The following is a 17,305-nucleotide window of genomic DNA, read 5'->3' on the forward strand; positions in this document are numbered from 1 at the left end:
TTTTTTTTTTTTTTTGTTTTTTTTTTTGGATAACCAACGTTTTGAATTACCAAAAACTAAATTTAAGGTGTAAGGCATTAAAAATTTAGAAACAATGGTGGAGTGCTACCATTAAAATGCATGTGGTTGGAGCTTTACAAACAGGGTTTTGACAAAATAAAAAATTGAAAAACAAAAAAAGGGGTGCGAGTGCCAATATAAACAACAACAAATCATAAACTTTTTGAACATAATTTAGTTATTATTAACAGTCATCTGTAAAAGCCCTAATTTTAAAATGTATCAACTAGATTTTCAGGGAAAAGATTAGATTCGAAACCAAACGAAATTTTCTGCAAAGTCTGATCAATTTTTAATAATTTGAATGTATTTAATACTAGTTTTAAATGCAATCTACTTACATTTTCTAAATAAAGACAAATCGCGAGATTAGAATTATTTTGTTCTATCTCCAATTTTAAACGTTGAGAGAAAATTTTTGATTTTATTTTTAAAAGTAAAAATTACTTAAAATTTTAGCTTTAATTTTCGAAGAAATAATAACTTACGCTTTATAAAATCTATGCTTAAACAAATTATTTAGAAGAAAATTTAAAAAGTAAAGCGTATTTTAAAAGTAATCATTACTTACTAAAATTAATAACTCATTTCCTCCCAACTTTTAAAATGGGAGATAGAATAAATAATTCTAACCTCACAAAATTTTTGAAGTAATAGAAAAATATAATGGGGATTTTCCTAATACATTCCATTGAATGTGTAAGTAATTTTAGAATCACTTTCATTTTTTATTAACATATTAAATTCATTTAAATTTATGAATTTATCTAATTACTTAATCAAAAATTGATTTAATTACTCACAATTTTACCACTTTAATCCAAAGTTTGATGTATTTATCGAATTTAAAAATTTATGAAAACTTCTGTTTTCGGTTTTAACTTTTCTCTCGGTAACTAAATCTCTCTTAGCAACAAACTTTTGCATTTGAAATTTAAAATGAAATATTGCTTGCCTTAATCAACCAATTTAATGTTTGGGGAAAATAATTAAAAGTATTGGCTAATGATTTGAAATAATTTTCATTAATTTAGGACTAGGTCCGATAAGAAATTTGTCCTTTTTTTTTTGTTTCTATCAAAAGTATTAAAACCATAGATATTGTAGTACAAATAAATGTTGAAACAAAATGGTGTTGAATGTTACTGCAAAAAAAAAAACATCCTAAAAATCAAACAGATCTTCAAACGGGTCATCTTTTCTCCGCATTTCAGTTGCGCAATCTTGAGCGCGATACATAAATTTAAAAAAAAATCTTCAGCGCGATCGGTAAATATTTAGCCCATAGTTTAAACTGAATCATCCGTAATTAATTTTGAATTTTATCTGTTAACGGAGTGCATATATTACTTATGGCAATCTTATCTCATTGATTCATCCCAAAAAGAATATTCGGATTTTTTTATGGTAGTGTGTAATTTAAAATATTTGTACAGACCTCTTTAACTAATGAAGAATGGAAAAGTTGTTTGTTTTGATATTTTTTTTACGAGCTATGGATATGACTCATGGTAATATACTTTTTTCAAGTTTTTAAATGCATTTTTCTTCAATCTAAATTCATCTAACTAGGTGCAAACATCTAATAATAAACACCTTTATGGCTAATATCTTTCTAAATCTCCAAACATAAAGTGATAATGCCGTACTAACTTGATTTATACGTATCCATAGATATCCAGTCTTTGTATAGTATACCTGACATTTAGAGTCTACTAAGCCTGAATTAGTATTTGTTATTATGATTGCTGATATTTTTGTTTTATTGAAAAACATTACTTTATATATATATATAGCAAAAAACATTACTTTGTATATATATAAAGCAAAAGTCTTTTAAAAGTTTCCAATAAAGTAGCACCAAATAAAAAAAGCTCATAACTTTAAATATGGTTAATGTAGTTCTATGACACAATTTTAAAAATAAAATGAAGAATATTTTTAGTTCATGTAAGCTTTTCTGTTAAAAATTTGGGTGCCATTTTTTAAGTTTATATATTGTTATTTTTCAACTGTAGCAGTTGCTGAAAGTAACTAAATGTTGTGTTAGTGATGAAACAAAAATATCATAGTGGATGCATGATGTAAGCTCATCTGCAAGTTCTTGTTTTTTAAATTTAGGTGTGAATGAAATTACTGGATCTGAAGTTTTATATGTGAACAATGGTGAAACTGCATCCTTTAAGTGGCAATTTAACTTCCTAGAAAGTGATATTTACCTTTTGGATGTTCGTACAGAAAAGTCATCTCTAGCAATAGTAAGAAAAACTCAAAACAATCCTGCTACTGTAAATTCTAAAAATCCAATTTATTATTCACGTGTCCAAGTCAGTAAGCCACCTAGTACGAGTGGAATTGTTGTCGATATCAACAATATCGTAATCTCAGATGAAAATATATATGTATGCGCTGTTAACTTTGTTGATCAATCAGATGATGTTGTAAACAGAACTCGTTTGGTTGTGATAGGTAAGATAACTTTTTTAAATATTCTTTACTCAATAAGATACACCAGTGGAAATTGTTTTTTAATTTTACAGCAGATATTTCCTAATGATGAAGCAATATTTCTTCATGATAAAGTTAATCTTTTGAGTTTAAGTTAAAATAAATTGCATTTGGCTGAGTAAAATATTGAGATTGCAGTTTTTGTAAATGCAAATTATCAACCATTTTAATAATTCTAAATTTATGCACTAAATAATGCTAGTGCATGTGAACCCACACTTTGACATAATAAACATGTTTATTCAAGTTTATGTAGACTTAATGTTCTTCTCCAAACTTTTTAATTTGTACTATCATAAAAACATATAAAAACAAATCGATATGTCAACATCTTTTTTTTGTTTTGTTTTGTTTTTTACTTCTAACAAAAAGAGTCTCATTAAAATGAGATTGAAAATTTTGTTATTCCTTATATTTATATTTAGATATATCCTTATATTTGGACTAGCCTTTTACTTATTATACTATGTAACAGAATTAAACTTTTTCTCTGTCCTTGAGTTTGAAGTATTTTCCCATTCCTCATGCCTGAATTAATAGAAAATGCCCATTGTTCCCAAAAAAAGGTGGTTTTATTGTTACTTCACTGTATTTTAAAATTTAGAGAACTCTCCAGAGGGATTATTAAATCTTCCTACAGTAAGGATGTTAAGGTGGAAGGGAACACAATAATTCTAATTTTCTGTTGGGAAAAATATTGTCAAATAGGAGCTTCTTATAGATCCTTAGAAGGTATTGATGCTACGACTACATATTAAACTAGAGCTTGTGAAACAATTAATCACAGCTTTAGGATCACAACTAAGGAATAGAAAAGCAGCTTAAACAACTTTAGTTGTAGCTGTTCATGTCAATCAAAAGGCTGACAACTATGAGAAGGTTATTCAGAATGTCATAAAGAATTATGCTCAAATGGTGTGGAGAATGTCACTTAAAATATCCTTGATGCTCACTTTGGCAAGTTCAAAAAAAAACCTAGGGGGAGTAAACCTAGGGGGAGTAAACCTAGGGGGAGTAAACCTAGGGGGAGTAAACCTAGGGGGAGTAAACCTAGGGGGAGTACACCTAGGGGGAGTAAACCTAGGGGGAGTAAAAAAAATGCCTCAGTAATAGTGTAATCTTTCTTGAAGTGGTAAAGTATAATTTGATTAACATGAAAATATGAACACAAAAGAAGTTTAGGGATACTTTTTTGAGAAAAGATTAAATGCTAAAAGTAAGAAGGGCAATAAAAAACTTTTTTGGATCAACTCAAATTTGAAAATGTATCTTAAACCATTTTATTTAGACTTGGATTTCAAATCTTTTTACTAAGTAATGGAAACACATTAATAGTACCTTAGAAACTTATGTTTGTTAAAAGTTGGTTTAAAAATAGGAGAATAAACTACTTTTTTTAAAAAAATTATATTGAAATTGTGTCAATAAAATATTGAAATTTTATTTGTAAGTTAAATAGATTGTTTTAAAGAACTTTCATAAAATTTTTTGCTTTAGTTGCTCCTCAAATAAATACCAATCAACCCAAGCTCTTTCTTACTGAAGGTGATAGTGCCAATCTCAAATGTGAAGTTCTTGTTGGCAATCCACGTCCTTTTGAATTCCAATGGTTTAAGCTAGATATAAACAATGCTGAGGTACCAATTACAAATGTGGTTCAAGCATATTCACAGTTTGATTTTAATATATCACAAGTGAATAGAGACAGTCGAGGTAGTTATGTCTGTAAGGTTAGAAATATTCGTGGAATGGAAGACAAAGTAACAAAAATACTTGATGTTAGATGTAAGATTTCTAATTACGTTTTTGTTTATTAATGTGTTTTACATTATTGTTTACTCATGAAATTCTTATAACTTTAACTTTTTTTATTTAGTTAAAATAATTTTATATACAGACTTTATTTAGATTCAAAATTCTTAAACAAGATAAATAAAGTAAAAAATCCTCTACTTAAATTTATTGTGTTTTAAAAAGATGTTTTCAACTGAAGTTTGGTATGTCTGTCTTCAACTGAAATTTAGGTTCATCTCCATATAGTAATCAAACAATAATTTAAACCAATTTCAAAATTTTTAAAAAAATTTTCATTTAGAAATGCAGATTGCTGTACTCAGTTTTGTTACAAACTTGTGTGGCAAATTTTTGTTTATAAAATTTGTGTGGCTTATTTTTCATTTTAGTTAAAACTTAGATCATTTTTTATCATAGATAGACCGGTTGTAGTGACTCCACCTTTAAACCGTTCTGTTTTTGAACAAGTAGGAACTGAAGAATTTAATTGTGATGCAGATGGGAATTCAGGGGTTACCATCTATAAATGGTATAAAAACAAACCTATGGCAGAAAATGAAATCACAGTTTCAACTACTTATATTTTACTGGAGAATGATGGTAAAAGGCTAAAGTTTGTCAAACCTCCGCGTTCTTTAGCAATGAATTATTATTGCGCTGGACAAAATGATTTAGGAATAGGTGATGCAAAAGGAGCATATTTAAATATAACTTGTAAGTTTTGAATTGTTAAGTAAGTTTTTTCATATACTTTCACTTATTGAGAAGGTAATTTTCATATATTTTCACTTATTAAGAGGGTAGCTTTCATAGATTTTTATTTGTTATGAAGGCACTTGCTTATATGTTTTCACTTGTTATAAAAGTACTATTCACTAACTATGAAATACCATTTCATATATTTTCACTAGTTACATAGTTACCTTTCAGAAATCTTCACGTGAACATTTAAATACAAACATTTAAAATATACAATCAAGTTTTCAAAAGTAAAAACAACTATAATGACAATTATTTCAATTTTGTTCTGATTTTCTTTAAAGATGTTCCTGGAGAAATCTATATAAAATCTGAGAAAGATGTTATAAATGGTAATGAGGGCACTAATATCACCATAACTTGTGAAAGTGATGCCAACCCTCCAGCTTTTTTTCAGTGGATCAAATATCAAAAGAATCAATATGGCATAATTCAAGAGCTACTTCTGCAAAAAAGCTATTCTGGGAATTTAAACTTGTATTTATTAACTACAAATGACACAGCAGAATACAAATGCATTGCAACAAACTACCCTGATAATTTTGATAGAAGCAAAGAGTTCTCCACATCGAAAAAAATCACTGTCAATGTTAGATGTAAGGCTTAAATGTTAACCATCAAAGTTATAAAACTTCTTTTAATTTACATGTTTTATGTAAAATGTTTTTGTACTATTCTTTCATGCTCAAATATTTATATTTTGCAGAATAATTTGTTTTTAAGAATGCTTGTAATAAAAGTTATAATTGTTTTTACTATCAGCTACAAAGTAGCTATTTTGATATGTGCATGGGGTTACTAAATGAATTGTGTTTGTATCTTTATAGATGGACCTCGTCAAACCAACATGACAGTTAATGATATTTTTAGCTCTACTCCTATTGATGTCATTGAAGATAGCCAGGTAATTATCAAGTGTGTCAGTGACAGTAATCCACCAGCAGCATATAACATTCAAAAAAGTCCTGATAAAATCCAATTGAATGCTAATGGTCAAAATTTCATCTCTTTCAACACAATAAAAGTGGAGAATGAAGGCACATATGAATGTATTTCAAATAACATTGTCATGAATAATCAAGAAAAAAGACAAGTTCAAATTGTTGTTGCAAGTAAGTGCATAGAATAAAGCTATTACTATGGTTACCATCGTAAGAGTAATAAATATATCTATAGTGTTACTTTGTACCAACCTATTTGTTCACACTTTTCTTGACTTCAGTTACCTTAAACTTCCTCTTGCAGCGATTACAGGGAGATAATAGGATTGATTTTTTAAGATTCTATTTGTAGGTTTGTACAAAACAGTCTGTAAATCCAGACTGTATTTACAAAACTTAGTTAAAATTAGTTGATTGCTGCTTAATGTGTGTTTGAATTATATTCACATTAGTTAGTTTGGAGGCAATTAAATATTACACTTTTGTGAATTCCTTGTGTCTTGATTGAAACTTTTGTTTGTTTTAATTTTGTTACCATAATTTTTTTAGTTAAAACCAAACAAATTGATCCTGTTCCTGCAGATCTAGAATCACGTGAGTATAGTACAGTTTCAATAAAATGTCTTGGTACTGGCAAGCCTCCTCCAAAAGTCTACTGGCAGCGCTATGGTACAAACATCACTGATGACTCTGTCATTCAAACTATTTACAATAATAAGGTTTTTGTGAATGGGTATTTGACTACAATCCAGGGAGAGTTAAAATTCAATAGCATTCGATATACTGATGCTGCATCCTACTCTTGCATTGTATATAATTCAGCTGGGTCTTATAATCAAACTACTAAAGTAACTGTAACCTGTAAGTTTCATCTATGCTAATGTATACTTCTGTCAAGTTTTAGTAACCTTGTTTTGTAAGTAGTTCTGCAGCACTCTTCAAAATTACCTTCTATGTCATCTCAGTGCTGTAATAAAAATATTTAATTAACTATTAAGAGTCAATATAAAATACGTTGATTATTTGTTTTTGAGCATCTGATTTATTGTAAAAAAGAATATAGAGTATTGTTTGATTGCACAATTCTGGCTAGACAAAGTGCTCGTATTCTTTGAAAATCTGAAAAGATTATTACTACTGATAGAAAAAAAAATATAGGGATTTTTTGAATTGTGCTAGTAGGTATACTATTATGAAAATTCCAGCAGTTAAATTTTTTTTTTTTTAAACTATTTTAAAAGCATATTAATTTGTTAAAAGTAGCAATAATTTTTTTATATTTTTTTAACTAATAGGCTTTAAATATGGTTTATTCCTAGTCATGCACATTACCCTAAGTTTTTTTCTTTGATTGTTTTTTTCAAATGAAGCATTGGCATTGAATCTAAAGATTGTTTGATTTTATAGACAAACCAAAAATAACTGCATGGCCAGCTAATTTCACAAGACGTGAAAAAGAAGAAGGAGCAGATGTAAAGTTTGTTTGTGAGGCAATTGCAAATCCACCAAACATCAATTGGAACTGGTTTTTTAATGAAGATTTGCAATCAAATCCAGCTCCTACATCTCAACAAAGTACATCTGTTTTCCTCAGAAATTTTCCTCAAAAAAAAGATAATGGTGCTTACAGGTGTGAAGCAAGAAATGAGTTAGGGGTAGGAGAAAGTGCAATTGGATACCTGGTGGTTGAATGTAATGACTTTTTGTTTGTTTGATTAGCAATTGAAATTTGTTAAGCTCTAGTTTAAACTTATCCTAAAGTTTAAAAAAGGACATTTTGTAGTGTCATTGTATATTGCCAACAGACAAAAAAATTTTAAAGCATTTTTTTTTTTGACAAGGTTGTTTGTTTATATATATGACTACAAATTTTTAGATCAACCTATAATAACTGAATCTCCTAAAGACCAAATTGTCAATGAATCAGCTATTGTAGTGTTTTCATGTAATGCAGTTGGTGTTCCAGAACCTCAAATATCATGGACTAGGGCTGGTGATAGTACTTTTGAACTATTCAGCAAAGTTCTGAGAATCAATAATGTGCAGGCAAAAAACAAAGATGAATACTCATGTAATGCTGTGAATATTGTTGGTGCTGTATCAGCTAAAGTCAAGTTACTTGTAAATCGTAAGTTTTCATATTACTAGTTACAGTATCTACATTAATTATTTATATATAAAATCTTATTCTAGGTGTTTGGGTTCTAGTTTTGATAACTGTTTCTTAAATCATCAAAAACTGTAAAGCTACATTATACACCTAAGTTTTGCTGTGTTTTAAAATAATCTGTTTTGAATCTAGTTGTCAATATAATTTTTATTCTTCATTTTAATTGTTATTTTCAATTAAAATTGGATTTAAATTATGTATAATGTTCAAGCAAAGATTTATTGTATTTAATGAGGATTTTGGTGTTTTATTACCTTTTTTTCAGCTCTAAACTGAGCTAAAATTTTTTGTTTCTATTTAGATAAACCTATAATACTCACTAAGTCACCAAGTGAAACAAAATTTGGTGCTACAATTGGGGCTGTGGTAAATCTTATATGCTCTGTAAGCGCTTATCCTACTGCCAAAATTGTATGGAAAGATAAATCAACTTTTACTAATATTGGAGATGGGGTCAATGGTTATACAATTACTGCTCTGGCTGGAACTGAGTTTTCAGGACAAAGCACACTTTCCGTGACTACAACTGAGGAACATTTGGGAAAAGAGTATTTGTGTCAAGCTACCAATAACTATGGGTCTGATGAGCAAGTTTTCCAAATATTAGCAAAAGGTAACCTTTTAATATATTTAGCATTTTATTATTGTTAGCTCATTTAGTAATTGAGTATTTATATGAATATGTATAACATATAAATGCATATATGTAAAGACAACTCCATGTCAAAAAGAGTTATTTTTTTAAACTTTTCTTGACCCACTTAAATATTAAAAAAAAAAAAAATCAACAGAGATTTAATGCTGACATTTTTATTTCCGTTTCTAATATTTCTAACTTAAGGCGTAAAAGAAATTATTTTAAAGATGCTGTTGGGTTGTGTTAGTTTACCAAATTATAGAAAAAAATTTTAAGTGGGTAAAGTTAAGAATTTAGGATATTGGCAAAATTGGTATACCATAAGTTTCGTACTCATATCACATTAATGATGTAAGAGTATGAATGTTGTAGCAAGTTTTTCCTTTTCTTTTGGTGGACTTTATGTACATAAGTACATAATATATACATTAACAGAAAATATATACACTATATACTGGATTGACTATATAATTTGTTTGTTTTTTTTTTTGTTTTTTTGTTTTTGTTTAAAGGAATGCTAGTCAGTAATGGTAAACTTTCAGAAAATCAAAATTTTATAAAATTTGTTTGCATAAAAATTTTAGCAAAAACCATTAGTATCACTTGGCTATGTGCAGATTTTATGAAATCTGATTTTGGTAGTTTTATGAAAATATGTAAATGATTACTTAAATAATTTTAATCTCTTAGCAACAAGAAATTTAATTTCATTTTGTTATCATTGGTTTACAAAAACTCAATTTCAAATCATTTATTACTTTTTAAATAAATAGCTATTCTAAATAAATCAAGATAAAAAGTATATTGCCAAAAACAAAAAAAAAATTTTGAAAATTTCATGTAGTTTTTTATCTTCAATCATTGGATCACATTGCCACCCCATAGAATCCACAAGTTTTTGACATGTTGCAGCATCCTGTATATTTTCCCAAAGTTTAGTTTTGTTCTTTGATTTTGGCAATATTCATAGTGCACATTTTAACTCACCCACTGGTTTTCTATGGTATTTAGATCTAGAGATTATTATCTTCAAACCAAGTATTTACAGTGTGCTTCAGATGATTTTTCTGCTGAAAAAGCCTTCAAAAGGGATTTTTTTTGAATGTGGGATTATTTGTTTGATTTAGTTCTGCAGAATATCCTTTAAAATTTCTTTATTCAAATTTTCATGTATCCAGTGTAAAGACCCATAATTTTTCCCTGCTTAGTTAATAGGTTTTTATTGTAAGTGATGTTTTATAATGTACATTATTTCATTTAATGTACATGATTTTTATTATATTTCATATAATGTACACTATTTTTATTTTAATGTAGTATAGTATTCCTCAGATAAAAGTAGTTAATAGTGTTAATATTTAACAGGTAAAAGTGGTTAATAGTGGTAAAAGTGAGAAAAAAATTCTTAACTTAAAGAAAAGGACTCGTGTCTTTTTAACAAAAACCAAATCATATATCTTTTCATTCACCATTTTTTAACATTCTACAAACAAACTTTTTGAGGCAGGTTTTAGCCAAAGAAAAAAGAAAAAAGCATATTATTATTATATACTAAATGAAAATTGTTTTAATCAATTTTAAAAGTACTTTATTTGATTAAATCTCTTTATTTGATTGGTTTATAAGGACACCTTTTAAAGTTGTTTAAATCTTTTATTAAAACATGTTGCTTTATATTTTTAATTATGCATTATTTTTATTTTTAAAAATAATTTATCCAAGTTGCTGATTAATTGATAAAATTCTTCTTCTAAAGTTTTCATGGTTTAACTATAATTTGTTCAAATATACTGTTTGAATATACTTGGTTCAAATACATTTCAAAGATTTTTGGTATTATTTCTTTAATGATGTTAATTTTTAATGTTGTATTTTCATATTATCTCAGTTAGTGATGTTTTTCATAAAATCTCTATTTAGGAAAACCTGATATGCCTGAAAAACTGACAGCTACTGATGTAATTCAACCAACAGTTCCAGTAACAGTAAACATAACTCTTCAGTGGATTCCAGGATATAGTGGAGGCTACCCAGTGGAGTTTATTTTGCTTTATAAAGAGACTAATGATGGAAATTTTCGTCAACAATATATAGGAGCAGTGGAAGGAAATAAATATGTTTTTACAAATCGTAAAACATCAACAGAATATGTTTTTTCTATGCTTGCAAAAAATGAACGAGGTTTCAGTGAGCAATATACACCTTGGTTAAAGTTTGCTACTAAAGGTAGATAGTTTTGACTAATAAATGTGAATTTAGTTATTCAATAATTCAACTTACTGCAAGAGCTTATTAACTGACATAAACAAAACTTTTAAAAAACAATTAATTTTGATTCTATTGAATTACTTATATTATCATAATGATGAGAGTGCGCAACATATAGTTAAATAGTATTGTAATATTTTTAAAATTATTAATAATGCTATGTAGTTAAATGTTTTTTTAAATGTTAAGCTTTTTTTTTTTTTAAATTGTTTGCGTTTGAAGTTGCAAAGGGATTATAAACCATAAACTTCAATTTTTGACTTCTTCAAAGTAATAAAAAATTGCTGCTCTCCTAGTGATTGCTACATTGACCAATTTTTTTTGCATAGGATTGTCAAAATAGATCCATTTTTCATCACTTGTATAAATTTGATGCAAAAAGGATTTTCTTTTATACCTTTGGAGGTTTTCTCTCATTACCAATCTTCTTTCCATGGACCCATTTACCTTCCTTTTGGATCTTTCCCATCAATTGTAAAGGCTTACTAACTGCAGCTTCAGACTCCTAACGCATCAGACAATTGTTTTAGAGTTTGAGCTGAATCTTTGTCCAATAATTTTTTCAATTCCAAATTTTCAAACTTTTTTGGCTGACCAGGGTGTTCCTTGTCATTTAGATCAAAATCACCACTTTTAAATCGTCTAAAGCAGTATTCGTGTGTTTTAACAGATTGTGCATGCTCTTCATAAGTTTCTGCAAGCAAACGATAACTTTCAGCAGCAGATTTTTTATTAAAGAATAAAAGCAGCATATGCCACAAACAATCTGTTGAAGACTAAAAATTTGTCAAATCAAAATTTGTCAAAAATTAAGTTTTTATTCAAGTTTACTAATTAAGTTATGCTAAATTTTCAAGATTAGTTGCTAAATTATAATTTAAAATGCTAAAATATAATTTAAAATGCTAAAATCATATTTAAATTTAAAATTTATGCTTATTTTTAAAATTTTAAAAAACCCTCAAAAGTAAGTTAGCCTCATAATAAAACTCAATTTTGGCTCTGTGGGAAGTTCAGTTATTGCTCAGTGAGTGATAACTGAACTTCCCATGGAGTAATGCTAGAAAATAAGTTTCAACCTTTTTGGTTATGTTCTAAAATATTAACAAAATTATTATGAAAGTCTACATAATATCAACAAGATGAAAAAATTGGACTTAAGTCCCTTTGAAAAAATGCTTTTTAATTACTAAATATGTGGCAAATGCCTATTTTTTCTGTATCTATTTTTCAGATGCACCTCCACCTGTTGCTTCAGTGCGTATGGAACCAGATTCAAGTGGCACTGCTGTTGTTATTTTCTGGATTATTCTTCGAGATCCTTCTCAACGCACAAGGCGGGAAGTAATAGGAGGTTGGGATTATGCACTTGTGCAATACCGCATTGTTGATAAGCAAGTTGATTGGACAGTAAATAAAATTTTAGATGTATCAAGAAATGGGTCATATAAGGTGACCGGCTTACTTGGTGAGGAGTACTACGAATTTCATTTTCTTTTGTTTACAAACAGTGGAGAATTTGGTCTGCCAGTTGATGTTGGAAAAAGTAATTTCTTTGTTTAAATTTTGGTTTCAATTTAGAATATTTAATTCTCTGTATAGGAATGATTTGTTTTTAGATTATAATTACAACTGTACAAAAATTGTTTTCAGCACTAAAAGAAAATCAAGTTAAAAGCCATGCGAATATTAAATATGCCACCCTAATTTGCAATATTTTTTTTAATAAAATTTGTAAAAGTTAAAATACCTTTTTTTATTAAAAGTATATCCTCGAGCTGGTCCACAGGCAGAAGAAAGAAAAGCTTTATCAAAAAATGATATTATAGCTATTGCAGTGGGTGTTGGTGGAGCTATACTGTTGGTGTTAGTTATAGTACTGTTTGTTGTAATATACAAAAAACGAGGAAGCAAGATTAATTATAGCACAAGCTACAGTGAGTTTAAATTAACTTTATAGTTTTTTGGTATAAATATATTTTAATGAGATATCAAGGGAATTAACATGCTAACTAGCTAAAACTAAAACTGTTAGTAATGTAAATTAACTTCATAAATATGCCAATTTTTTTTTTTTTCTTTTAATTCATTTATAAACTTCACTTTACAATTAGTCAGATAAAATTTATTACTTTAATAGACAATGGCCGTGTTACAGTTGATATCCCAGCTCCTAAAATGAAAAGGTCTGAATAGTTTATTAATATATTTTTAATTACAATCCTATATTTAGTCAACATATTCTTGTAAAATTTTAATTTTGAAGCGCTTTTAATAGTGATGTTGTTCGCACAAGTTTTGCAAAGGAGGATGAAGATCTTTTTGCTAATGACAACTCATTTGTTGATGGAGATAAATCTCCCCCTCCAGGCTACCATGATAGTAAGTACTAAAGGAAAACCATAGTTTTTGAAAAGTTGGTGTTTTTTTTTTTTTGATTTTTAAGATTGTTAAGTTTTAAAGTGAATTAACTCATGTTTAGGATACAACCCTGAAACTGAAGATGTGACTCCTAGTTACACTTCGTTTGGTAGACTCCCTAAAACTACAGCAGGAAGACCAGAAGGTATATTTTGCATAACTATTAATATTAAGTCCTGGTTTTAAGTTCAGGTTCAAATGTTTGGAATAGCTTGTTTTAAAAATTCAAATTAAATAATATAAATATGGCTGGCCAAGGAAAACTTGTATTATGCTTAGGTAAATATGAACCTGTATCAAAATCAATGATTCAAATTCCTGGTGAAACCCGTGCTACAGAGATATTTCGTGGTAGATATTCAATGGATAATCTGAAAGAGTATCCAGAAAGATATGGTATTGAAGAATAGACATTTTTGTTCTTTAGTCACGTTTTTTTTTGCATACTACTTTTGTATGCCAGTGACAGAAGACAATCCTTCCTTGTGCAAAGTTTCTAACAAATTTTCGAGCATTTTTTAATTGTCATTTTTTAAGCTGAGTAAATAAATTAGGTGAACATTATTATGATTAAGCTTCCTCCAACTTTTAGGATTCCCTTAGATTATCCCAGTCCCACCAATTTTTACTTTTATTTCTATAAGATATATACGTTTTTCTCTCCCTCCACCACAGAGATTGATCCTCTCCTCCGTCGCTCTAAAAATGAACTTGAGGACAGTTATCACCCGCCTCCTGGAAAGAAAACAAATCAAAGAAATAGTAGAGGATCGCCTTTGTCAGGTAAACAGGGATCCTCATCCAATTATTCTGCTTGTATATATTTTATAATGAAATAGGCGTTGCTTCTCTTTATTCTCCTTACTCTAACATTTTGTGTTCTTTTTACTTGGAAGTGCTTTTGTCTTCTGAGCACTTCAATGTTCAAAATGTTTTTTTCACCTTTAAAACTTGTTGTTTTTAATCATACTTTTGACTTTTTAATTAATTTCCCAATTTTATATCTTGCATAAATTATGTTTAGATGAAAACCTTCCGGAACCTCCTGTTCTACTAAATCCTCCTTTAGATGAGAAAAAATTAAACAACCGAGTTCCTGGGGCTTTTGGTGATCGACAACGACTTAACAAAGCGGCCCCTCCCAAAGTACAGTTTTTTTCTTTTTGTTTCCTTTTTTACCTTAACATTAAATTTACCTTGTTTCCAGATGTTCTACAATCTTCATAATACACTTTAGTGTTGTTTTGTCTTATTCTAATTATTTTATCGTCTATTTTAAATTTGGGAAATATTAAAAATAAAACAATATCATAAATTTCAAAATTATATTGTGAAGTACGGCGAACCACCTTTGTCTAACTACGTGACTAGCAGCCATTCGTCGCCACCATCTTCTATCGCAAGTTCGAAGCCATATCGTAGCGACACCGAGTACATCGATGAAGCAGAAGACAATTACGTTGGATATTTAGTGTAGCACTGTGCAATGTTAAATGTTGGTTGACTACTGAAATTGTTGTAACGTATAGTTACGAAAGGTCCCTTAAAGAAAAGAAAAAACGTTTTCATGAAAACCATTTGTTACGGAGCCAATCTATGAATAATAGGTTTAGGTTTATATTTATATTTCATAGCTTTGCTATGTTTTAACTTTTTGTTTTGTTTGGTTGGTGCTGTGTGTGTGTGTTTTGTTTGATGTCAGAAAAATGAATTACAATAAAATGTTTTGAACGATTATTTGGGTTTCTGACAGTTTCCATGTATTTTCGGCTTTAATATAACCCCTTTGATAATTAGATCTTAGTTTTATATATCTACTTTAGTTTCGTATATGTTGAGCTTTGCTGATCATTTCCTTATGTTTTGTATTTTTTTAAACAATATTTTCTTAATTCCTTTTTAAGGTGAATGGGTTTCAATTTCTATATTTCTTGCTTACTCGTTTACCTTGTGATCGATAGATATCTTGTTTATCTTGTGATCCATTGATGCAAAATTTCTTGCTTACCTTGTGATTAGTTGATTAGTTACCTTTTTTAATGCAGATTTCTCGCTTTTATTAACAACTGTATTTATAGCGATTTGTAAATTATTTTATTAATTTATGTTGTAATTGTGATGGACACAGTTTTTGTTTCATGTACATTATTCAAGTAAATCGAGACAATATTTTTGATATAAAAAAAAATGCTTTTCTTTTAAATTGTTTTTTTTTTTTTTATTTCTAATTTTTCTAATTTATTTTTGATGTACTATCTATGTTACACCTTTTTAAATTCTCACTAAGAAATGATTTTTTTTTTTGCTTTGAGTTAAATACGGATTCAAAGATTAAGCATTGGAGTTTAAAACTATCTTCTAAAAAAAAAAGATCATGTTTAATTGTTTTAAGAGCAGAGTTTAGCAATAATTCTTCAGAAGAAAATTTCATAAACGTACTGGAAATCTTGCATATTCTATTCCAAAGTCAAAGAATTTTCAAATATTATCTGCGTCACTTTATACAGTAAGAAAGAAGAGCAATTTTTATCTGATTAAAATAAATCAACAGTTTTTCTCAACTATTTCAGGGCGGGGCAATCGTCCTTTCTTATGGATTTATCACTGGTTAGGTGGGGTTATTTACTTATGTAAAACAATGGCTGTTACCATTATTTCAAGAAATGGTGTTAAAATAATGGAAACGCCTTCAAAAACAAACAAATTTGTTCTAATAAGGGGTAGGACCTCCTTAGACGGTAATATTATATTCAATTCGACGAAGTATTAACTCGTACAAACTTTGAATGTGTTCTAATGGAATATTTGTCCATTCTTCTATCAAAACTGACTCTAGTTCTTTAAGTGATTTTGGTGGTGGGTATCGACTTCTTAAAATATTTTTCTAACATGCACCATAGTTGTTCAAAAATATTGAGATCAGGCGATTGTGGTGATGAGTTAAAACGTTCTCCCTGAGATTGCTTTAGCGGTGTGGATTGGGGCATTAGAACTGTTGCCTTCCGATAATTGTTCTAAGATCATTGGATAGATTTGGTACAATAAAATAGTCAAATAATCATGATTGTTAATTTTGCCATGAAGGGAAGCTATTGGGCCAGCTGATTTCCACAAAATTACTCCTCCGATTATCACAGATCCTCCTCCATGTTTCACAGTAGGAAGAAGACAGGTAAGTTAATATGTTTCTTTAGGCTGCCTACAGAAATTGACTGGACCAGAGGTCGGAAATAATGTAAATAACTATTCATCTGAGAATATTCCATTCTTCCACTGCTCCGTAGGCCAGTTCTGGTGAATTTTACACCAATCTAAATATTTTGTAACGTTTGTTGTTGAGAGCAAAGGTTTCTGGATAGCAGCCTTTTCATAAAATCCGACTCTATGAAGCTCTCAATGGACAGTATTTGTAGATACTGAATTTTTGAGATGCTCATTAACTTCGGTAGCAACTTTAATGTTGTTCGGTGGTTTTTGGTGACAATTTGAGTTAGAGTACGACGGTCCCTATCAGAAAGCTTTTTTTTCCTTCCGGAATTGCACTTTAATGACGAATTTTACCATACTTTTCAAATACTGTCATTATTTTCGAGACTGTATCTCTTGAAATATTTAGCATCTGAGCTGTTTTGCTCACACTTGTTCCTGCCATACGAGTAACAACGATTTGGCCTCTTTTGAAATCGGATAGGTCTGTCATGTCCGAGCATTTTTATTTTGTTAAACCAAGTTTCTCAGAAAAAAATA

General features: G+C 28.9%; 1 protein-coding gene across 6 annotated transcripts; it reads left to right on the top strand.

The window, feature by feature from the left end:
* Positions 1–1,331: 1,331 nt before the first annotated feature.
* LOC145183942 (contactin-6-like) lies at positions 1,332–15,761 on the top strand. 6 transcript variants are annotated; one of them, XM_090093076.1, is made up of 20 exons: positions 1,332–1,571; positions 2,182–2,529; positions 4,066–4,353; positions 4,780–5,076; positions 5,406–5,717; positions 5,949–6,233; positions 6,612–6,923; positions 7,470–7,754; positions 7,939–8,190; positions 8,534–8,845; positions 10,790–11,095; positions 12,372–12,683; positions 12,904–13,074; positions 13,278–13,323; positions 13,404–13,519; positions 13,620–13,703; positions 13,838–13,954; positions 14,234–14,341; positions 14,583–14,704; positions 14,895–15,761. In XM_090093076.1, the coding sequence occupies exons 1-20, from the start codon at positions 1,517–1,519 to the stop codon at positions 15,033–15,035; spliced, it is 4,269 nt and encodes a 1,422-aa protein (XP_089949202.1). In that variant the 5' UTR covers positions 1,332–1,516; the 3' UTR covers positions 15,036–15,761. The 6 variants fall into 6 exon arrangements, with proteins under 6 accessions (XP_089949202.1, XP_089949203.1, XP_089949204.1 ...); XM_090093077.1 differs by having other exon boundaries at positions 13,416–13,519; XM_090093078.1 differs by lacking the exon at positions 14,234–14,341.
* Positions 15,762–17,305: the final 1,544 nt, after the last annotated feature.

Source organism: Hydra viridissima, unplaced genomic scaffold, assembly GCF_058129835.1.
Source record: "Hydra viridissima isolate aposymbiotic clone 2 unplaced genomic scaffold, HvirCarnegie_v1 scaffold_7, whole genome shotgun sequence".
In the NCBI taxonomy this organism is placed as follows: domain Eukaryota; kingdom Metazoa; phylum Cnidaria; class Hydrozoa; order Anthoathecata; family Hydridae; genus Hydra; species Hydra viridissima.